General features: G+C 54.9%; 1 protein-coding gene across 1 annotated transcript in view; it reads right to left on the bottom strand.

Annotated features, from left to right (window-relative positions):
• The window catches only part of Jakmip1 (janus kinase and microtubule interacting protein 1), a 59,600-nt gene that overhangs the window by 2,791 nt on the left and 33,797 nt on the right, over nt 1-23,012 (bottom strand). Inside the window, exons 7-17 of the mRNA XM_013023910.1 lie at nt 17,335-17,463; nt 15,841-15,969; nt 14,301-14,384; nt 12,616-12,678; nt 11,572-11,670; nt 8,990-9,091; nt 8,288-8,341; nt 7,719-7,784; nt 2,519-2,587; nt 1,230-1,307; nt 11-214 (exon numbers count right to left, since the gene is read on the bottom strand). Coding sequence (XP_012879364.1) covers nt 11-214; nt 1,230-1,307; nt 2,519-2,587; nt 7,719-7,784; nt 8,288-8,341; nt 8,990-9,091; nt 11,572-11,670; nt 12,616-12,678; nt 14,301-14,384; nt 15,841-15,969; nt 17,335-17,463 — 1,077 coding nt within the window. The remainder of the gene's footprint in view (nt 1-10; nt 215-1,229; nt 1,308-2,518; nt 2,588-7,718; nt 7,785-8,287; nt 8,342-8,989; nt 9,092-11,571; nt 11,671-12,615; nt 12,679-14,300; nt 14,385-15,840; nt 15,970-17,334; nt 17,464-23,012) is intronic.

Here is a 23,012-nt window from a genome sequence, read left to right as displayed (position 1 = left end):
CCGCCCCTACCTGCTGGGCCTGCTGCAACAGCTCCATGCGCTCTCGCAGGATCTGGCTGTCGAACTCCCGGCTCTGGCGCAAAATCTGCCGTCGCACCTTCTCCACGGCGGCCTGCAGAGCCTCGCGCTGGCCCGCACTCAGGGCCTCGCTGGCCCTCTGGCCCGGCTCCTGCTGCAGCGCGTTGTACAGAGTGGCCTCCAGGTCCTGGATTTTCTATGAGGGTTCAGAGAGGTGGGCTGTCACTTGTGGGGGTGGGCTGGGGGGTGGGGGATTCAGGAGGGGCTGGTGGGCAGGGAGGGGCCAAGCCTCCCAGGGTGGTGGTGGGGAGCCCTTCAGCCCCTGCACACACTGCAGCTCAGACATCTTGGGCATACCCGGGGACAAGGGCCAGAAGAAGGAAGCCCAGCCTCCAACCTCCAACCTCCACTCAGCCTAAGTCAGAGAGGGCTGCCGCTCTATTGGGGTTTTCTCATGTTTGGCTTCCAGTTCATCTTCATTTTTTCCCCTCTTTTTCTCTTTTGTGTCGTTACTAGGGCTTGAACTCAGGGTAGCAACCCTTAGCTTTTTCACTCAAGGCTGGCACCCTCTCAGTTGAGCCACATCTTCACTGTCAGCTTTTTGGTGGCCAACCGGAGATAAGAATCTCACAAACTTTGCTGCCCAGGCTGGCTTCGAATTGCAAGCCTCCACCTCCTGAGCGGCTAGCATTACAGGTGTGAGCCACTGGCACCTGGCAACCCTCAGCTTTCCTAATGTTCTAGTGCATAAAGCATCCCAAGTACAAACACCTGTCCAGTTGCGCGGGGAAGATGTCTACCCCAGGGGAACGGAGACCATGTGCTCATTCCTGCCTCCTTCAAGCCGGCAGGTCGCCCTTCACTGGCAAAGCTGGAGGAGACCTTACAGGCCCACTGGGGCACCCTGCGAGGCTCAGGGTTCAAATCACTAAAGGAAGTCACTGCCGGACACTAAACATAGCTACCTCACCTTTGGGATTGTAAGTATAAACATTTACATATAAACGAACATGTAAGAAAGCTTCTCCTTCATTTCAGGTCATCAGCAGTGGCATGTAATAAATGTCGGAAGAAATCACCAAGGTCGTTAGATAATTTTGCAAATCACAACTGGGGACAAGTGATCGCCTGCTGCCACCCCACTGCAGGGAAGGTAGCCTGTAATGCAGAGTCTTAAAAAGCCAAAGGGTCAAACCCACTTCCGGTCCTACCAGGTGGGCCTGGTCGAGGGCTTGCTTCCTATAGTCCAGCTCCTCCTCCAGGTAGCCCTTCTGCCTGCTGAACAGGTCCTGGAAGAGAGGGCAGCATCGGTCAGGAAGAGGCCAAGAAAAGTCCATCTACCTGCCTTGTGCTAGAGCAGCCATCTCGGGGGGCTGCTATGCTCAGGCAGAAGGGCTCTGCTGGGCCCACTGCCCCAGCTGTCCCGGCTGGGTGGGGGAACCTGGGACAAGGTCATCAGACTCCTCCAGTTCCTCATCCTACTGGGGTCCCTGACATCAACGAATGTCACCACCTTCCACTGCCATCCCACACCCAGATCAGAGCAGCCCTTCCAGGCTGTGTCCTACGAGCCCCAAAGCTGGTCTTGGTGGTTCTGCGTGTGGCTTTGCCCCTGCTCAGGCTGCACCCCCTTTCCTGGGTGCTGTCACGCTCACTTGGTTGGTGCCGCTTTGAAAGCCCTTCTTCTCAGCTTCCAAGTCTCATCAAGCCCCCTCTCCCCCCACCCGCCCTGGGGGGCCTGACCCGGCCTGAACCCAGTCACGCTTCCTATCACCAAGTTGAGGTCTCAGAGCTAGACTTCGTTCTGCAGCAGCGTCATTTTACTATTGACAAAACAGAGAGGATCTGTGTCTGCCCTGGAGGCCACGGTTCATCGGTGGCTAGGCCTTCTGGTGCTTGGCTAGGCACTCCACACCCTGCATGGGATTACTTCTGGGCTCTGGGATTCTGCCCAACATCCTCCACCCGCACCCTGACCTCCCGCACCACTGGGAAGACTTGAACTGGTCTTGGTGACTCAAGAACCAAGCCCTCTGGAAGGACTGGGTACAGCAGTCCTCTGTCTACTGTGGTCTCTGGTAAATAACTGAGCCCTCGCCTTTCGCAAGAGCCCCGATGTTCCTGGCACTCTACAAGAGCGGGTATCTTCCTAGCACCCCTCGTGGTCACAAACCAAGTGGACAGATGAGAAATCAGGTCCAGACCCTGAGCTCTCCAAGCCTGCAGATTCCAGCCTTCTGTGCCTCCAGAGCTACTGGCCTAGGCATCGCCTCTGGGTCTCTAATGACCTCAGGTCATTCAGCAGTGTGGGTTCGGAGCACTGGACCTCAAGCCTGGAAGCCCGGGTCACAGCACAGGCAAGTGATGGACTAAGAGGAAGTGGCTGCATGAGGATTACTCAGAACAGCCACGGCACAAAGGCTCCATTAGAGCTGCGTGAACATAAAGCAAGGCTGGAAACAGCCCTCCTCCCTCTCGCCATCCTCCCCACCGGTCTTACCTTCTCCTTCTCCAGGTCCAGCATCTTCTGAGTCAGGGCTGCCTCGGTTCCTTCTATCTGCTTCAGCCACTAGAAAACAGCAGGGAGCAGGTGTGGCCGGGTGAGAAGGGGGTCTGGGTCTGGGTTCCTATTCTATGTGGACGGCTCTGTTTCATCCATCCACGGCAGGTGTGAGCGAGGGGGTGGGTGGGGGTGGCAGAGGGCACACGGGCCTGTGGCTGTGGGTGCCCATTCAGGCAGGTGCCAGGTATGGAGCTGACACGTATGTGACTGGCTGGGAAGCGTGGGTTCAGTGTATTACTGCACCATGGAGGGCGGCGTGTGCCAGGAGGCTGGCAGCTGAGTGACTGAGTCTCCCTGTCTGACATTGTGGAATGCTTACTGTACTGAGGATATCACACCTGACCTCGTGTCTGACCTTGGCCTCGTCAAGACCTGGGGGGGGGGGGTAGGCTGGCAGCATTTTCCTCCCATTTCCTCAGATAAAGACACGGAGGCAGAGCTAAGTCCCAGTCCAAGATCACAGGGTGGGGAAGGGTGGGGAACTGGCCTGCAGGACTCAGAAGCTGCTTCCCCACCACACACACACACACACACACACACACACACACACACACATATGCACGCACGCACGCACACAAGCGCGGGCGGGCGGGCAGGCGGGCAGGCGAGCGGGGGTGGGGGTGGGGGGGATGGTGTCATGCCCAGGGCTAAGCCTGGCAAAGGAGCCAAAGCAGTGAGTGCAGGTCACCCCTCAGCTATGCCAGGGCTCTGGTCGGGGACACATGGTAGGGTTACAGAAACAAAGAAAGCCTGGAGACCATACTCCTTCCTCCTCCTAGGGTCCCCTCCGCCCCATTTCTCCCTCCCCCTGACTGAGCCACCTTGAGCTCTGCTCCAGCTCTGCCCCCCCTCCCCTATGCGCTTTGGTGCCTCTGTCTGGCCCAGCGTGCCCGCCATGCCTGGGTGCCCCTTGTTTCTCAGACCTAGCCCTGCACTCCTCCGTGACCAGCTCCTTCTTGCCTCAAACACACACGTCTGCTCAGAGCTCTCCCCCGTCCCTCGGTGCTGACAGCAGGGGGGTGAGGCCGGGTGGCCTCTCCTCCTGCGTGGAGTCTGGACTCTACAGTTACCCCCAAAGGCAGTTAGCACCTCAGACAAGACAAACCTCCCTGCACCTCTGGGCCTTTGCCCAAACTGTACATGCTTCCTGGAATATTCTCACCTTTCCCAACCCTAGATGCCAAGCATTCAAGCCCCACTAAAGCTACCTCCTCCAGGGAGCCCACCCTGCTTCCCACATGCACACCTTCTTACAGTGCTCTCCCTCCCATGGCGGGGCCAGGCTGACTCCTGTCCTATGCCCTGCCCAACACAGGGCCTGGCACACAGAAGGCATCCACTAAACATGTGTTGGGGGGAGGAGCCTGGCGGGCTGGAGGCCCAGTGTGGGGGTGAGCCAGCTCCACACAGGAACCAATCACCGAGGGGTGGTGAGGCCACGTCAGGAGGCGCTCTGACACCACCAAGGAGCCCTGGGCGGGGCCCAAAGGTCTCAACTAAACAGATACCTAATGACAGACAGCAGCATCCCTGGGATGACGACTTAACAATGCTTTACTTTTAAAATCCTAATGCAAGCAATCACAATATGAATAAGACTACAACGAGAAAACCCCCAGCTCTGACACCTGTCATAGACTACCCCGGGCAGTTTCTGTAGGGTCCCTCGGCGGTGGAGGCTGGGGGGAGGGGTTGTTAGAGACACAGACTTGTGCACAGGAAGGACAGCCCTGGCTGGCCATGCCATTTTCAGCACCTGGGACAGCAGGTTAGGGCCAGGAGGTCAGGAGTGTGTTTACTGAGCCTCAGGCACTGCCCAGGGCTCCCTCACCCAGGGAGAGGTCTGGTCAAGGGAGGAAGGGGGTCCCCCAGGTGGCTGATCTCCCCCATTCCTTCTGGCCAGGTCCCTAGACCTGAGACAGACTCAACTGACTGAGAGCTTCCGCAGCTGTAGGCCTATAAGCCTTAGTCTCCAACTCATGCTACCTGCAAAGACACAGACAATGAGGCACCCCTCCCCTCCCTGATCTGGCCTGCTGAGTGAGTGCCTTTGAACTTGAGGGAGGAGAGGCATCAGTGATGAACACAAAGCCTCATGTCTCAGGCGCCAGTGTCCCTACTGGCCAGGTGTCCTGGGCTGCAGTGAGCCGAGGCAGGGGTGACCTGGGCAGGGCTTTTAGTGGGGACAGGAGGAAAGCATGAGTGAGGATTGCTGGGGGGGGTCAACCCAGGATTTACTGACCAGGGTAGGGGACATGTGGTGACACAGCATGGACTGTGCCCAGGGCACTGCATGCTGGGCTCAGATCAGGGTATCTCACACTGGGTTTCCTGGGGTGTGTGACAGAGCCACCTCCACAGCCAGGCCCCATCTTCTCTAGGTGCTTTAGGCTCCCTACTGACTCACCCCTGCTTGTCCTTGACTGTCTTCATTTTGGCTGAATTCCCACCTCCTCTCAGCATAACCCAGGGGTCCCACTGACCTGACCCCATGCTGCTCAGTGGACACCTTTCCTTCTTGAACATTCTCTCAGCAGGGAAGACATACACAATACTCCCAAACTGACCTAGCCTTTGTACACAAATAAAAGGCAGAACCAGACCCGAGAATCAGGTCTCATTCCAGCCCCCAAGGATGGCAGTGAATGGAACTAGGTGCATCTATACCACACTCGGAGTTCAGGGGTCCCATGAGTGTCATACCCTCCCCCCCACGTCTTCCTATTCCTGCAGAACTTGCAAGGAGCTGCCAGGTCGGAGCAGCTGGCACAGCTCTGCACTCAGGGCACAAAGTCTATGTTAGGCTGAGCAGTGTGAGGGCTCCTGGTGGTCAGTGGCAGATGGACAGCAGCTGGGAGCAGGCTGGTAAGGGCAGGCAGAGCGCAACCTGGGAAGAAGGCAGGGAGGGCAAGAATCAAAGCAGGCACAACCCAGATGCCAGACAGGCTCTACTCTCTCCACTGCAAAAGGGCAAAAGATGAGGCACCCTGGAGGTCTGGCGTCTGGCTGGCACATGGTCAAGGGTCAGATGCGGGAGGCGCATGTCAGCAACATCTGGGAAGCTGGGGGCGGGGAGAAGCTCTGCTAGCTGACGGCTGTGCCAGGGAAGCACCCCTCACCTCAACAACCTGTGCTCAGAAAGTCCAGAATCTCCAGGGGCTGGGGAGACAGACCTCAATGCCCAACTCAGGACCACAGTGCCCAGGGGCTGTGGGCAGTACCTCACTCTACCCACCAGACCACACTTACATAGCAGCCATGCCTGGCCCCGGGGCATATGTCCTGGTCTTGAAACAGGCCCTACAAGCCCGGGGATGCTCAGTTTGGTGAGGCTGGGTGACTGGTTTACAAAACCCCATCACCAGCAAGACCCTTGGCACCTAGAAGCTCTCCTTGGATAAATTTAGATGGAGTTTAATCATGAGTGGCGTGGTTCAGTCAGCGCTGAAGGGATGCTGGTAGGGAGCCGTGCCACGGGAGGCCGGACAAACTCATTCAGTTTTGCTGTCGACAAGGAGTTGTGTGCTGAGCGTACTTAACACTGCTCCAGATGCCTGCCTCTCGGGGGCCCCAGCCCAGCGCCTGGCACCAACCCCACCATGCACTGGAGGAAGCAAGCTCAACCCGGGCAGAGGTGGAGCCAGGGAGGGCCGAGTGCCTATCACCCTTCCCAACCGTGTGGCCTTGGTGGGACACTGTCAAACCCTGTCACCCTGTTGTGCCCTTTACTTGACTGGGGCGTGGGGGTGGACTGATAACAAGGGCAGAAACTATGAGTATTTTCAATGTCTTTCTACAGACTCTGGAAGGAGGCCTGTGGAAGATGGCAAAGATCTTATCATTCTAAAATGACCTAAACACAGGACTTCATAAAAAGTTGTGTATATATCTAAACCATCCTAAACCAAAATAGAAGGCAAGCAAACTGGGAATGTAATTTGCAAGAATAGCTGAAAAAGTCCCTCTTTAATAAACACACCGAGAGGTTAGTAAGAAAAATAATTACAACAAATGCTTATTTATTATGGGATTGAATCAATGAGTGAATGAATGAACCAATGAATGAATAAATGAACCCAATGGAAAACCCTCCCAAAGAAATGTCATTATGAGTCACAAAGAAGGAGGGGGGGGTCACACATGGGAAAGCTCACTATGATTAGCACCCACATAAAGAAAAATGGAGACAATGTCATCATCGTTTTCTACTTGCCAAATTGCTACGATGCCTCTCCATGGGTCACCTCTCAGGGTGACCATGAGGCCAACTACACACAGGACTGCCGCAGAAACATAACTGGCACCAGTATTCTGGCGCCTGCGCTGTCAGCGTCTGAGCCCTGCGCCCAGCAATTCATCCTCTAGAAGACAGCCTACGGAGGGAGGGGCCCGATGCAGATGATGCCAACAGAATGTGAGCTGCCCGCCACGCACACGGGTGGACAGGACACAGCAAGGCACCCGGGACTGAGTAAGGACTTTGCCGTGCAACTGAGTGACACACCGAGGCAGGGCCATTTTAAGTGGCTTCCAAAGCAGAATTTAAAAACTGGATGTTGGCTGGGTGCTGGTGGCTCATGCCTGTCATCCTAGCTACGCAGGTGGCTGAGCTCTGAGGATCAAGGCTCAAAGCCAGCGCAGGCAGACAAATTCAGATTAATTACTTCAGATTAATTTTAAAAAATCCGGAACTGGAGCTGTGGCTGAAGTGATAGAGCACCACCAGGCTTGAGTGAAAAAGCTAAGCAAGAACCTAAGGACTTGAGTTCCAGCCCTGGCAGCTGGCACAAAATAAGACCAAACAAAAAGCTGGATGTTAAATATGATTTTTAACTCAACATCAGAAAAGAATAAGAAATGGACATGGGAAAGATACTAGGAGGAAGCAAATAGTCGTCTATTTGTCTCCTCAATGGGCAGGGAAGGAGAGCGCTGCCTCCGGCAGCCACGAGGTTCTGCAATGTACATAATCGTGTGTGACGTTCTATCCAAACACCAACGGCATGCTGTGCACATGCAGACGAAGACGGACAGACGGCACGCATGCGCCACACAAAGCAAGACATCAATGTACAGTTTCTTGTATGGTGCTGGGTGCCGGGACAAGATGTGAGCAGAGGAATGCCGCTGAATCTACCTTTTCACACAGAGCAAGCACAGTTCCAGCTTGGATTATTGCAACCTGTTCTTCATTCCTCAAATTCTAAAACACAAGAAACGGGCAAGGGCGGTTTATACCAGATCCCAGTGAGCAGCAAGCTCCTCTCTGAGCTGCACCCCAAGGATGAGCCCCCACTGAGGCCAGGCAGAAGGTGCCTGTCCTTTGGGTTGGGGGCAGTAACACGGTGGCACTAAGGTGCTGAGAAACTGGGCTTCATTTAAGCCAATCTTAGGAAGGCAAAAATATCCATTTCACACGTCACTCAGGATGAGTGACTTTGCCTTCCTTCTGGATATCCTTAGATTTTTTTTTTTGTCCCCTGTCACTCACAGGCTGTAAGGACAACCTCTTCTCAGAACCCCCACTCTGCCAAATGCAGACCCAACCACCCACATAGGAACACGGCCATACAAAAGCCTTACATTGTTACTTATTCGTTCTCTGAACTCAGAGAGAGATTAAAAAAAAAAAAAAAAGAACAGATTCACACAGAACACACCCAGATCAAAACAACACAAAACCAGAAACCGATCGCTCATAGTTACCCCGTTATCGCCAAGGATATCTAATTTCTTCATAAGTTCAGAAATATTCACATCCTGGAAGAGATTTCCAATGTTCACTTTTCTGTGAGCTGTAAAGATCATCTATAGCACTCCCAGAGCCACGGCTGCCACGCTTCTCCTTCCCTTAGTACCTGCAGTGGGCCTATTCTGGACCTTTCTTTGGGGCATGGGGAGGGGGGCTCATTTCCTGAGTTCCACATGTATGCACACACACACACTGGTCTCTTGGCCCACAGAATCAGGGGAGTCTACATACCACCCACAGGCGCTCTGGGCCGGTAGCAAACCCTGGCTGTTATAATCATCAACACAGCCACCATGTGCAATGCCTGTCCTGGGCACTGCTAAGCCCTTTCTAATTCACAATCATTTTAGCTCCCCAGGTGAGAGCAGCCACTTGGGCTTCACAGCCAAGAGACTGAGCATGCTGAGGCTCCCAGTGATCTGAGCCTGGCAGGAACTGGGACAGCCTGGTCGTGCAGTCAAGTTCTGCTTCCCGCTGTGTAGGTAAACAGTACTGATACAGGGACACTATGTCTTCCAAATGGAGTGGACACCCAGGGGCACCGAACTGCAGCTGAGTCCGCCCTGACCCCAGGACACAATTCCCCATTGGCATGAAGCCTGCTCAACAAGCCATTGGCAGGTGGTGGGGTCAGAGGGCACCCCCGAGCACGCTACCTTCACTCCTTCTTGGTGGCAGAACAGCTGGAGGGCGCTGCTGTGGCTCTCCGGGAAGGTGGTGATTTGGAGGTTAAAGGCTGGCGACCTCCGCTCTCTCTCCTGGGGAAAAGATTCGGTTTAAAGACAGAACTCGAGTGCATTGTTAACCACTTGACACTTTCCCTTATCAGCCAAAAAAAAAAAAAAGCAAAAAACAAAACCCCACATTGCATTGGAGCTGGCCCAGGCATAACAACACGGCCTCCCAATCCTTGGCCGTGAGGATGTCTTCATGCCTTTCCAGGGCAGGAGGCCCACTGAGGTAGGAAAAATAATTAGCAGGGTCTCCAAACCCATCTGTTTACAAGATGAAGACCCAAGAAGTCACAGCATTACCAGATTGGGAAAAACAAAAACAAAACTTGATGACATTAAATTCAGCCGGAGAACGGGAGCCACCGGCTGTGCCGGCCAGGCCCACTAGCCCCGTCTGACCCTCGGGCAACCCCAGAGGCAGCTGATATTGCTCTCAGTTTGTAGACAGAGGCCCAGGAAGGCTGGGCCCAGGTCCCACTGCTGGGCCAGGCCAGCCCCCGCTCTACTTTCTATCCTCTATTATCTATTAGCAGTTGCTCAGAAGGCCTTTGAGCCACACTTAATAAAGGATCATTCTTCTTGATTTAGATTTCTGATTGTGTCAATGACAAAGGAAGCATTTCCCAGTAGAGGTGCTCAGGAACCTCCTCCCTGACAAGCATTGGAAGAAGCCAGGAAACACCTCACTGCCCTGGAGGACGAAGCACACCCCTGGGTCTGACTGCCTCCAGGCCATCTTAATGTGCTTCCCACAGAGCTGGCCTGAAGCCTGTGGCCCCGGCAGACAGATGTGTGAGGACCCCTGGCAAAGAAGACCCTTTCCCACTGTGCCTCAAATCAAGCTGCAATGATTTTACAGCATTACAGCGTGGTAAAATGGCTTGCCTGGGACCACTGCAGACTCTGGCTTCGGACCCAATGGGTTCCATTAATAGTTCAACTAAGGGGAAGTCACAGAGGTGTGAGTTTACAAGACAGCCTTAATTTGCTGGTCTGCAGAAGGCTAGAGAAAAGAAGGGGCTATTCTTTCAGTGGATTTCCAGCAAGCCCCAGTCTGGCTAACCAATCTCACAGGAAACAGTTTTATGAGCAAGATAAAACTCGAGAAGGTTCACTTCTGCCCGTCCTTTCCCACCAGCCATGCTTATTTAATGACGTTTCCATGGGAGTGGAGATCCAGGAAGCTCAGATTTCCTATGAACAAGACAGAAAACTGGCTTCCAGTGACTCTGAAGGCCGGAGGTGTAGTCCACCGAGCAGTGTTTGGGGAGGTTCTCGCAAGAAAGGCCCATCTATAACAGTGACTGGTGGAAAGGCTTCTAAGGGGCAGAGGTGCTGACCTCACATGACTTCAAATATAGTACTCAGGAAGAGCCAAGTGACAGGGAGACGCTTGAAACCACTCCCTACCAGAGCACAAAGCTAACACAGACAGAGCTTGAACTGAAGCAGGAGGGGCAAAGAAAATCAGAGAAGCCACAGACAGGTGAAGGTGCTTACTTCCACCCAAGGGGACACACATGCAAAGGTGTCAGCTGAGAGAGCAGAGCCATGTCACAGAGCCGACAGAAGCAGCTCATCACCAACCTAAGTGATGTCCACAATGCTAATGACTTTGAAATAGAAACAAAAGGGGGGTTATGAAGTACCATGAGAGCAAGCGATACAGTAACACACCCAGGCAAGACTTCAGTCAGAAACAATGTGACCATCAGTATTCTCTGAGTCCCACTCGGTGCCCTGTGCGTGTTCCTGGAGGAAGTGAGCAGCGTCCAATCTCCCTCCAGTATTTCCGAGTCGCATTTTGAGATACAAATAATAATTTCTTTAGTCCAAATTGCTGCAGTGCACGGCTCTGTAGTTACTGGATTAAAAAAGTTTGCACAACATAACTAGGTTCTTAACTGTCTGTATACAAATGCAGACTTCCACCCTGCCTCCACTTACCTGGTGTTTACCTTGGCAAATAGAAAACGGGCTCAAACTGGAATTAAACACATTTAGAGAGGCAACAGCTGGCTGGGGCAGACCCTGCTGTTTCAAAAGGTGAGATTTGCCACATGCAAGTTCACTTAAAAAGGTGTGTGATTAATTGCAACGGTGCCTCTGTCTGTGTGTACAGAACGCACCCCTGTTGGCTATGCATGCAGGAGAGAAGTAGTTATGGAAATGAAACACAAATAAAAAAGGCAAAATATTGCAAAAACAAATTATTTTATTAAGTGCAAAACAAGCCATAGGCAATAAATATATTAGCTCTGGTACAGGTCCACAGACATCGCGAGCCTCCTCTCCAGAACACGTTAAGGCAGTGAAATTATTCTGAACATACAGATTTAAAAAAAAAAAAAAGAGGAAGAGGAGGAGGAAGAAGGAAGGAGTGAAACGGTAACACGTCCCTTCACACATGCTTGGAAGCGGCAGGGAGCTTACATGAATTTCAGTTTGGGCTCAAAGAGAATGTCTGCTCCATGGGAGAGCTTACAACACAGAGAGTCTCTTACTTCGAGTTCTAGCACTCGGAATTCTAACAGCTCATTCTGGTCCTTCGCGTCTTGCATTTCGCTCTTCAGCTGGTTCTCCTCCATTTCCAGCCTGTAAATCTGGAGCAAAGACACCTGTGCGTTAACGGGCAGCGGAAGGCGCTGGTGCACATCAGGGTGCCCTGATCCCACCCCACCTCTGCAGTGGGGGTTCAAGTCTCTCTCATAGAAACCTCTGTGGCAGCAGTGACGCCCAAGCACCCAGACAGCCTGGTGAGAATGCCTGCATCTTGGGTCCCGCAGGAGCTGGGGACCTGCGTGTAACTGCTCTGCAAAGTTGAGGCGCCTCCTGGTCCCCATTCCTCCTCCTCTTCAGGGTCACCGGGGACATTTAGAAGTGGTGGGTTTTCCAGGGCCTCAGGACTTAACAAGGATCATGGAGCTTGCAGGACAGTGATGTCCCCGCCCAGCTGCCTGGAAAAGCACCAGGTGTGAGCCAAGCAGGCTTCCCAGCAAGCTTCTCAGAGGGCAGGCCCAGGCTCCCCCACATAATTAAGGAAGCTTAAAGCCAGGGCCCATCTAGGGCGTGGCCCACCAGCAAGGCGATCCAGAAGAGTCAGAGCTACAGGTGCATAGGGCAGACTGATGGGTGCCGGGCTGGATGGAAGCAGCTACACACATGGGCACGGAGCTCACCAGGGCTGAGACTGCTGGAAAAGCCCTGGGGGAGTGGAGGCACAGCTGTAATTTACCTCAAGGATAGTTTAACTGTACACACACACACTACTATGAGCCAAAACACTGGCTCTTCACCCGACTCCAGAGAGACCTGCACAAGGGCTCAGCTCCCAGCGTGGGTCTGCTGGCACGAGGGCCTGCCCAGTCACAGGGCCTCCGCTGTCCTCCGCACAGGACAAGGAGGGGCGGCCTTGCCCCTCCCACAGCTGTGCAGGGAGATCGGACTCTTCCCCTCACTCCCCTACCGCTGACCAGGCCATTTCCAGAGTCAGGGCCTGGGCCCCGGTCCCTGCAGCGGGCCTGTCATGCCTCTGGAGGTGGACCTACCTTCTCCAGGAGGTCCTGGTTCGTCCTGATCAGAAGCTGTTTCTCCTCCACCCACGTGGAGTCCTGCGGGAAACACGGGGCGGTGACTCTCACTGGAGCCACAGGAGACGGGCAGCAGCTGTGTGCACCCCCACACACACCCAAGGAGGAGAACGGCAGGGCTGCCACCACCCCTTGCCCTCTCCTGACCCCTCAGCTGGCCCCTCCTGCCATTCCCCTACTCTCCATGGTGACCCAGCCTGTGCCCTCAAGGATCACCCATGCCCCGTGGACTTGCCCTCTGTGGTCCTGTGCCCACTCCCACTCACGCATGGTCCCTGAGCCAAGGGCAAAGAGTCTCGCCATAGCCCAGATTCTGTGGGCTTCCTATAACCAGGCCAGGGCTATACAGAGCCGGCTCGCCCAGAATCCCAGAATGGGGAGAGCAGAAGACAAGCAATGGAAGTGGGGAACTCTCCCTGCTCTCCTTTCTCCTTTCTTCTCCTGATATTCAGCTGCCAGGCTGGGCCCAGGTCCCTCCCAAGGCCCAGTGGGTCTCCCCATGGCACACCAAGTACTCATGAGGAAGGAGGGGAGACATGACTCTGGGGACCTGCTTCTGGGGTCCAGAGGTCAGGCCAATTGCTGAGGGCCACGTGTGAGATCTGAGCCCTGGCCCTCTAGTGCCTTTGAATTCTGGCCACCCCCAGAGCCCTCATCTGCTCCCCAGAGATGAGTCAGCACTGCCTCCAAGCCGTGGGCTCCAGAGCGCTCTCCAGAGCAACCCACGACCCTGCAGAGTCTCTTGTGACCCGCACCCCTGTCTCCCCACTCCCAGGGCCTCAGTGTGACTTGGGACCCGTGGAAGACTTCACTCCCTCCTCAGGCCCCACGCTCCCAGGCACTGTGGCCTTGAGGGGCCACAGGACTGGCCAAGGAATTATGCTGAGTGAGCATACAGCCTCACCTTGCAGGGCTGAGCAGAGGAATATTAGTAGTTACAAGATGGGGCCTCCATCACTGGGTCCCCAAGCAACTGTGTGGAGCAGATGACTGTCTGTCCACAGGGCACAGGGGTAAGGGCAAGGAGCCAGCCTCATCATACCCTCTTAAGGGTGAGTTGTGAAGCAATCTGTGTCTGCAACCAGGACAGAACCTTTCAGCCTGGGCCTGACCGCTGGGCCTCCAGTGGCTGCAGCCCTGGGACACCACTTTAGAGAGGCTGGTTCCATCCAGAGCTCCGCCCCCCTCCAGGACACCATCTCCACCACCCTCTCTCTCCACTATCCAGCAGGCCCTACAGAACCAAACTCAAGTGTGAGCTTCAGGAGGCGACTCTAGAATGAGAAGCATAGGTGCTGGGCTTTTCTGTGACAAATCAGAGTCCAGAATCTACTCCTAGAGAGCTGCCCAGTCCAGTGGCCTCTGCAGTAATTGAGTTCGTGGTAGGCAGATTTTGACAGGCACCTATTCAGGCTCCAGTCAAGACTCCATTACAACTTTGCTTTTGGAGTTACCGCCTATTTTTTTCACCAATCTAGGGAAGGAAAAGCCATGCTGGACTCTGAAAATGTGCAGCAAATGATCACCTAGGTTCTGGTATTTTCTCCCTACTGTCACTAATGCTGTGGATACAGCTCCACAGAATGTCCCCCGGGCACAGCGGGGGGCCAGACACAAAGCTTTGCAATAGCACTGCCGCCCACCTGCCCCTTCTCCACCAAGAGCTTCTCCAAGTCTTCGATTTTGGCCTGGCACCTCAGCAGATCAGCCTGCAGCTGCTCTCGAGTCTGGAATGGAAAAACCAGGATGTGAGCAGGGGACCTCGTGTGGTGACAGAGAAGCAGAGCGAATCTTGCTGGGTGTGTTCAGCAGCAGATTCAAGATGGAGCTCCCGTGTGGAGTGTGCATTCACACTCACCCACCTGGTGGGGCTGAGGTTCAACAAGAAGTTAGGAAGAACTGGAAGGGTGGGAGGTGCTCACCCACACCCCATCTCCTAGACCAGCAGGCGAGTGCCCAGGGAGGAAACCAGGGGCACAGGGCATACGCCTCTCCAAGCTCTCCCTCAATCACCAAGCACTTTCCTACTTGTTTAATGCCATCTACATCAAGGCCTGAAACCAAATACCCTGAAGACCATGAAAAGCATGTAAATACAGAAAGCCCACCAAGCATGAGGTGACAAGGAATCAGAGGGACTGTGGCAAAGTGAAGGCACCTTACGTCACCGCCAAGGATTAGGCAAAAGGTCCCTTGAGGAATATGTGACCCCCCCCCACCTTTCCCTGAGTGTCTCTTGACTGAATGTGGGCAGATAGGTGACATTAAAAAGCAAAACCGATTCAGCCCAGATAAAGCCCCGCAGTCCCCTGCTCTGACCCTCCCAGGGAGCTCACTCCCTCACTCCTGCCCACCCTCTTCCCCGGCAGTGGCTCCTCTCTCGTCCGCCACCTGCCAGAGTCCTACAGTGTCCAGCCACAGAACACCTGACCACCCTCCACGTCCCACATGGGCTCAGAGCCACCCTCAGAGCTTTTATCACAGCGGCCGGCCTCATCCCCCCGCTCTGTCTGGGCCCGCCTGACACTTTCAGGCCTAAGTTACCTTTAGTGGGCAGGGCTGATGCCCTCACCTAACGAGCACTGGGAACAGAATAGGTGGTGTGGAGAGCACCGGCCCTCTGGGCGCCCTCTGCACTTTCAAAAGGAAAAGGAAACCCAGGTCTCTGTGCCACCAGGTGGGAGAAGGGCCAGAGGGAAGAAGTTTCTGGAAGGGAGAGCTCAGCCCTATATGAGAGATGTGTAGTCTGGACTGCGGTGGTCAATGGGCCCTGAGTGTCTGTGAGCTGAGGGCTGAGAGTCAAGCCTTCCATGGGGTGTCCTGGGGTTCTCAGACACAGGGCCATTTACGGGTCTAAAACCCGCAAAGGTATCCCAGTCTGTAGCCTATCACTATCGTAATTCTGACAGCACAAGGACAAGAGTTCATGCAGACAGCATCACTGACAACTAGAAGCCATGTACAGTACTGGCTGGCCCCAGCTGCCAGTCCAACCCCCTCCCCCCATCAGCCCTGCCCTAGCCAGCAGCCTACCCACCCCACCCCCAAAACCACACTCACCAACCCCACATCTGGCAGCCAGACCTCTGTGTTCAGGTCCCCTCCTGCTGACCACATATTCACCAGCTATGCCCCACCAGCCACGCCCCGGACAGCCAAGCGGAAACCGTTGCACTCACTCACCCGGGCCTCTCTCTCGGCATCGAGTGTCCCCCCCACCTGCTCCTGAAGCAGCGCATAAGCCCTCTGCAGGGCCTGGTACTCCCTGGTCAGCTGGCAGAACCTCAGGTCCGCCTCTTCTCTCGTTGTGGTCTTAATGTAACGGAGAGGAAAGCAGTAATTAGGACAGGATTTTCCACAGCAGCGCCCCTGTGGGAGCTTGGGACCGCTGTAAGTGAAGGTATAAACAGCAAAGGCCCTCCTCCCACCTCCATGTCTCCTGGGAGTCCTTCTGCAGGCACGCTAAGTGACAAATGCAGAAAGATGGCCACCAGAGCCTTGCTTAGAGAAGTGGGGGAACTGAACACCACAGAGATGACCATCCTGAAAGTCCTGTTAAACACAGCGCCTGCAGCCCTGTGAGGCACCCATCCCCCACAGACACAAAATAGAAATCCCAGAAGGTTCCATGACCTCTCAGTGGCAGGAAGTAAGTAAAGCCCGGGTCTGGCTGGTCTTACTCAAGGTAACCTAAAGAAATGTAAAAGTAAAACTCCAGGTTGGAGGGAGCAGAGGCCCATGGCAAGAGCAAAGCTGTGTCCAGATTCCCAAGCAGGACACTCAGCGAGCAGAGTAGCAGGGAGGAAGGCGTGTCTTCCTCCCACAGGAAAGGGGTGTCAAGGGGACTATGATGTCTCTCAGAATTTTAGCGTAAGAGGTAAGGAGGACGCCCTCCCTGGGGACACACCTGCCAGTGTCCACCGCACGTGCCTTGTTTTCCTATGGACAAGCAGACCTTGGAAGAAGCCAGCCGGAGAGGCCATTCTAGAAGGTGCCTCAGAAAGGGCTGTCAGGAGGAGGGAAAGCCTGCTCTGGTGGGTGTGGCCAGCTGCCCAGTGTGGGATGTGAGGGCCCGGGAGAGGCCACGTCCATGCCCAGCCCAGCCCAGAAGCTGCAGAGAGATGCCCCCACCCCCAGGGAGCTGGAGAGAGCAGCCAGGGCCGGCCTGAGGCCTTCACCTCTGCCACACCCTTCTCACCCCTTCAGGATCAGAGAGGGCGGGCAGGGAGGAAGTTAGGAGAGTGGCCCAATCTGGCACACAGCGGGAAGTCTGTGCTAGAAAAGTGAGGACTTTTTAGGTGAATGTGCTTCTGGGGGAGCAGAGGAACCGCCCCCCCCCCCCCGCACACCCAGCCAGCAGCACAGCACTGGGCCTGCACCACACAGGTGGGCAGGAGAGGGCAGAGCAGCCGAGGGGAGCAGTGCTTCTACCCTGAGGGTAGCTTGGATTTTCTCCTAAGAATCACCAGGCGCTGGCGCTGGCTCCACTAGGTGGCGTGCGCGCCTGTGTGTGTCCAGGGACAAGAGAGCGTGACGCAGCCATTTCAGCCAAGGGCTGCGCTTAGCCTCGGCAGCCACAGGCTTCTCTGATAGGAACAGGAAGGGGCTTTGGGAATGCACACCAGGGTGGCCAATGGGCGGGGTAGGAAGGCCCTGCACCTGCCACGGCTTGCTTACGTCGTCCAGGTCCTCCTCGGGCGTGGCTGGGGTCCTGTCCGTCCTGTCCGTGTTGTATGAGGTCTCTGACAATGTTTCCGAGTCCACAGACTCCTCATCAAATCCAAAAAATGTCTCCACAACATGCTTCTGCAAGAGGGAAGGGCAGACGTCAGGCTCCGGGGAAAAGAGGGCGGCAGCCGCCTCAGCCCCTCCAGCCTCCAGGGCAGAGGGGCGGCGGTGCACGAGCCTCAGGGCAGCACAGGACGTGGATGGTGGGCTGCAGAACTGCTGGGGACTTGCAGCCACTGTGGACTGGGCCTATTTGAGAGTTGATGACCTCATGGTGAGTACAGAAACCTCCAAGCCCAGCCCAGCTCCTTCACAACACTCCCCTCCTCCCCCGCCCCGCATCTAGAATGTACTTTTCATAGCCTTCCCCTCTCTTCTGCTCTTAGTTTGACCCACATGGAACAGGAACCCATCCCTGAGCCCAGACTCAACCGTAGGCCATGCTCTGGACAGTGGGAGCTGTAGGATGACTGACTTACCACCGCGACCTGCTCCTTTCACTGCCCGGCCTCTCAGTTGCTCAAGTCCCCAAACCAGGGAATCTCCTGACTTTCCCCTCATCCCCTGTACCCACACCATCAGGAGGAAACCTTAGTAGATCCAACTGCAGCACCCAACTTCCCTGTATCAACCGAGTGGCATTCTGCCTTTGTCTAAGCCACCTTCAACCACCTCCACTGGTCTCCCTCCCAACCTATTCTTGCCCCCCAACCTTGTGGCCAGAGAGGGTCCACGCCGGGGACACATGGTCTTCAAGGCCTTGCATGGTCGGCCTCTCCCTCCTCTCTCCTCTACAGTTACCACAGGACCTTTGCACTGCTAAGACAGTCTTTCCCCAGAATCCACAGGGCTCCCCTTCACACTCCTCTTGGATCTTTGCACAAATGCAACCAGATCAAAAGGCTTCCACATCCCTGTGACTACCCTGCCCCTTCTCCCTCCCTCCTCACCATTCCCCTAAGCATTCTGTTTACATCTCCCTGGCTTCCCTCTAGAGTAGAAGCTTCATGGGGGTCTGGGGTTGGGGTCTTCTGTCCCCCGCTGTAGCCCACAGCCCCCCTCACAGAAAACACTGCTTGTTAAGTGAGTCTACCTGCATGTGTCTGGTAAAACACAAACCAAACTACCAGGAGTGTCGGGTCCAACACTACCAAACACTACCCAGCCACCCTCCATATGTAAAGCCCACCTGACTAGGGTCACTGGAAGTCCCACGCCTATGCAGCCACGGGCTGACAGCAATAGTAACCCCACGCAACGCCCGGGCAGTCCTCCAGGCTCCCTGTCACCTCCCCCCAACTCCAGGCCCCTGATGGGCCAACCTTGTTTCTGACAAACACTGCTAATTGCCCGGCCTCTGGGGACAGCCCTGTGTTTGCTATGCTGACTGGCGCCCTGGGCCACCAGGAGGCCCCTGGAAGCCTCTGGGTCACATTCCTGGCAGGCAGTCCACACTCAGTGTGGGGCTCCGTCACCCACGTGTCGGCACAGATTGCCAGGAGGCTCGGGAGCAACAGCAACCTGCCAATCACATTCGGAAGCCCCGTGGGACTCATTGTGGAGCCCCAATAGATTGTGGTGGTAACTGTAAATGCTGGCCAAGCTACCTCTGTATACAGCCTACCCAGAGCCAGGCGGAGCCTCAGGCAGTGGACTGGGGCGGGGGGTAGGGGGTCCTCGGAGCCCCAAGACCACTGAGACCCACACAGCGTGGACAGAAGCCACTTAGAGGCACAAACCTGACACAAACCCAACACAGAAGTGCTCTGCACCTTGGTAACAAGGAGGAAGCTGGGCAGCACAGCCAGCACCAGTGCACAGCAGCGAGGAGCAGCGGGATCCGGTGCCCATCTGGCTTTACCACAGCCCAGCCAGTCAGCGTGTCTCCTGAGTGACGCACACTAGCAAAGCCCATCTGTAATGTACCTGCCTGTGCTTTCCAGACACAAAACAGAAAAATCTCCTTCCTGTTTGACATGAACACAGTGGCCATCTTCTTCCAGACAAGGCAACTTGGTTACACACACACACACACACACACACAAGAATGGGCTTGGAACTGAGCACTGGTGGCTCATGCCTATAACCTTAGCTACTCAGAGATCTGAGGATCACTGTTCAAAGCCAGTTCAGGCAGAAAAGGATGGGAAGTACTCTTATCTCCATTAACAACCAGAAAACCAGAAGTGGCGCTGTGGCTCAAAGTGGTAGAGCACTAGCCTTGAGCAAAAAAGCTCAGGGACAGTGCCCAGGCCCTGAGTTCAAGCCCCATGACCAACAAAACAAAAGAAAAGAGAAAGAAGACTGGGCTTGCGCCAATGCCCAGCATGAGAAGCTGTCAAGTTTCCTGCATCTCTATTCCTCTAGATCCCCCTGTGCTCTCCGCCGAGATGCTCAGGCATGGGGACCGAGGCCTGGGCCTGGGCCGCGTGAGCAGGGCACACCGCCATGCCTCCCCTCTCCTAAGAGCCACAGCCACCAGCAGGCTTCTTTTTGTAAATGAATCCAGATGTGTAAAATGTAGGCTGGGCCTAATGGACTTCAGAGAAACTTTCCTTCCTCCTGGAGAGTTCCCAGCGGGCTGAAGGGGACAGAGGGGAAGCAAGGAGTCCCACCATACACACGTGTGCACACACAGCCCCTCCATGGAGTCAGCCTCCACCTGCCAACTCGCTTCTCAGTTCCTCAGCAATTCATCAGAATCTGCTGGAAAACGCAGCAACTTCTGAGCCCTGCTGGGAACTCTCAAGGAACCACCCCACCCCACCCCCGTCCTCAGCCAGCCCTGTACCTTCATGCTTATAGGTCATCTCCTGGCAGCCGGAGAAGTAGAGGCACACGAGGGTGCAGAGACACAGGAAGAAGGAGAAGTAGAGCACGAACAGGATGTACTCCATGACGTGCCGGCCACACGCAGCGCGGCTATCTGGTGGGGGCAGGCTGGGCTCCCTCTCCAGTCCCCAGTCCCCAGTCCCCACCAGACGCTGACCCTCCGGAAAGCTTCCTCCTGTCCCTCACACCTGCCCCTGTCACCATGGCTTCCTGAGAACTCATTGGCTGCAGAGGCTTGAGGGCGGGGAGGCCCCAAAGGTGCCCTCTTGGTAACGGGTGTTGCACTGGGACAGCGCAGCGCCTAGGTGCCAGTGATGCCAGCTGAGAGCGGAGAGGAGCCCGTCTCCAGGGTGGCACACTGCGCTCGTCACAGAGGACAGCTTCCGAGCCAGCCTGACCCCTGGGACCTGCTTAGAAGGACTCAGCCTCCCTGAGCCTGGAGCTGGTGTCAATGGCCCAGCATAGGTCCTGGTACCCGGGGTGATGAGGCCCCCAGGTACAGCAGAGGCAACAGAAGCTGGGAGAAAAACCTTCTGCTTCAGGACCAGAGCCCTAGAATGAGAAGGTGGCTCCAACCTCCATGCCTGGGAAAGGTCCTGGCAGATCCGAGACCACCATGCACACATCCTGGGCGCACCCACGCCATTGGCTCTCCTGCAATCGTTTACACAGACGAGGATCACCGCTGAACAAGCATCACCCATCCATCAGAGCCCCCAGGCCTCCAGCTAGGCCCGCATCTGCTGGGGAGGGTCCAAGGCCTGACGTAAAGAGCAAAGACCCTCATCCCAGGAAAAGTGCAAGTCTTCTACCACAAGAAAGCAAAGCTTCTGTGCTGTGGCAGACAGCAAAGCCACATCAAAAGTGCTGTCCAGGCACTAGTGCCTCATGCCTATAAACCCGGCTATTCAGGAGGATGAAATCTGAGGATCATGATTTGAAGCCAGCCCTGGAAATTCCACAACTGTTAGCACCAATAAATCACAAACGCAAGCTAGAAGTAGAGCTGTGGCTCAAGTGGTACAGTACTAGCCTTGAGCAAAGGAAGACCCAGGAACAGCGCACACACAAAAACCAAAAACAAAGACACTGCTCAGCAATTGGTCTCCTGAACACTCCATTGGGAGCTTTATGGGGTGCAACATCCCAACCATATCTAGTCAATAGGACAGGCTCTACCCATTCCCTTTAGATGTTAATATCTGGGGTGAAAATGGTACTCACTACAGGATGCTGTACAAAATGACACAACTCTTCCATACATCAGTAGGGGGTGCTGGTGCCCTGGTCAAAGTCTGTTTCTCCCCATCCCTCCTCATTCCAGACACTTAGCATGCCATCCGTGGGAACAACCCAGCTAAAGGGACACAGCTTTCTGCACAAAGGACTTTGCTTTGGTGATATTTACAGACACAAAAAGAGCAACACTGGTAAAGGGTAGCTAAATTATTGAATGAGCAGTACGTAAAATGTCCCACAGTCAGGACATAAAATATAGCTGGCCCCCAAAGGCCAGCTGTGTGGGCAGACACGCTTATTACAGCATTATTCCCAGCCCTGAGGAGCTGCAGGCAAACATGCCCTGCGGCTGCAGGACGGAAATCAAATCAAATGGCCCATCTACTCAGCACATTATACAGCCGTAAAAATTGGTATTTACGATGACGGGCATATAGCACACTAAGTACTTAGAGTCTAGTGTTACCCAGCAACTCAGGGTATCACGATGTCTTCTCCAGTCACAGCAGGGGGGGATGCATCCAAACGCCAACACCCAGTGCCCAGGGGAGGCACGGGGTGGGGTTGGGGCACTTTTATCTCCCAGGTCTGGCTGTTATGGCCATGAGAAAAGCACAGAATTCAATAGACACTTCTGCCAGAACAACTTCCTGTTTCTGAGATGCCAAGGTTATTAGTATAGGTAGACCGGTTTCTACCTGGGTGTGGTAGACCCTGGGCCTTTCACTTAAAGTCTACACCTTAGTCTTCTGAGTGGGTCTTGCATTGCACACACCTGTGTCTCCTGAAACTGGTGCTGTGGACACTACAGTGGCAAGCTTACAAGGCAGCAGCAAGGATTAAACGGAATGACGTAAACAGCCGGCCATTCGAGCACTGGGGACACCAAAAACCTCTGAGGGCTGACTTCTTCCTAGCAGCCCCAACCCCAACATGCCTCAGGAGCACAAGGAGGCACCTGTGGGCAACATGTGCCTCGCAGATACATTATATTCGGCTCACAGTATTTGAGATGTTGGCACCAACATTTAAAAATCCTGAGATCGGAGCTGGGAAGGTGGCTCAGTGGTAGAGTGCTTGCCTTGCATGCCTGAGGCCCTGGGTTCAATTCCTCAGCACCACATAAGCAAAAAGAAAAAAGCCGGAAGTGGCGCTGTGGCTCAAGTGGTAGAGTGCTAGCCTTGAGCTGAAGAGCTGAGGGACAGCGCCCAGGCCCAGAGTTCAGGCCCCATGACCGGACCCCCCCCCCAAAAAAAATCCTTAGATCCCAGGGATGGGAGGGGAAACTGGGGGAAAGCAAAGGAAGAGGAGATACTGTCAAAAGAAAGCAAGGAAGGAAGGAAGGTAGGTATTCGTTACCTGACACATGAAATGATAATGCCTTGGTACAACATCTTTTTTTTTTTTTTTTTGTCGGTCGTGGGGCTTGAACTCTGGGCCTGGGCTCTTCAGCTCAAGGCAAGCGCTCTACCACTTGAGCTACAGTGCCACTTCCGGTTTTCTGGTGGTTTATTGGAGATAGGAGTTTCACGGTCTCTCCTGCCCGGGCTGGCTTT

The sequence above is a fragment of the Dipodomys ordii genome, unplaced genomic scaffold (assembly GCF_000151885.1).
Source record: "Dipodomys ordii isolate 6190 unplaced genomic scaffold, Dord_2.0 Scaffold71, whole genome shotgun sequence".
In the NCBI taxonomy this organism is placed as follows: Eukaryota; Metazoa; Chordata; class Mammalia; order Rodentia; family Heteromyidae; genus Dipodomys; species Dipodomys ordii.
The sequence above is the reverse complement of the archived record's forward strand: the minus strand, read 5'-3'. Positions and strand labels throughout refer to the sequence as shown.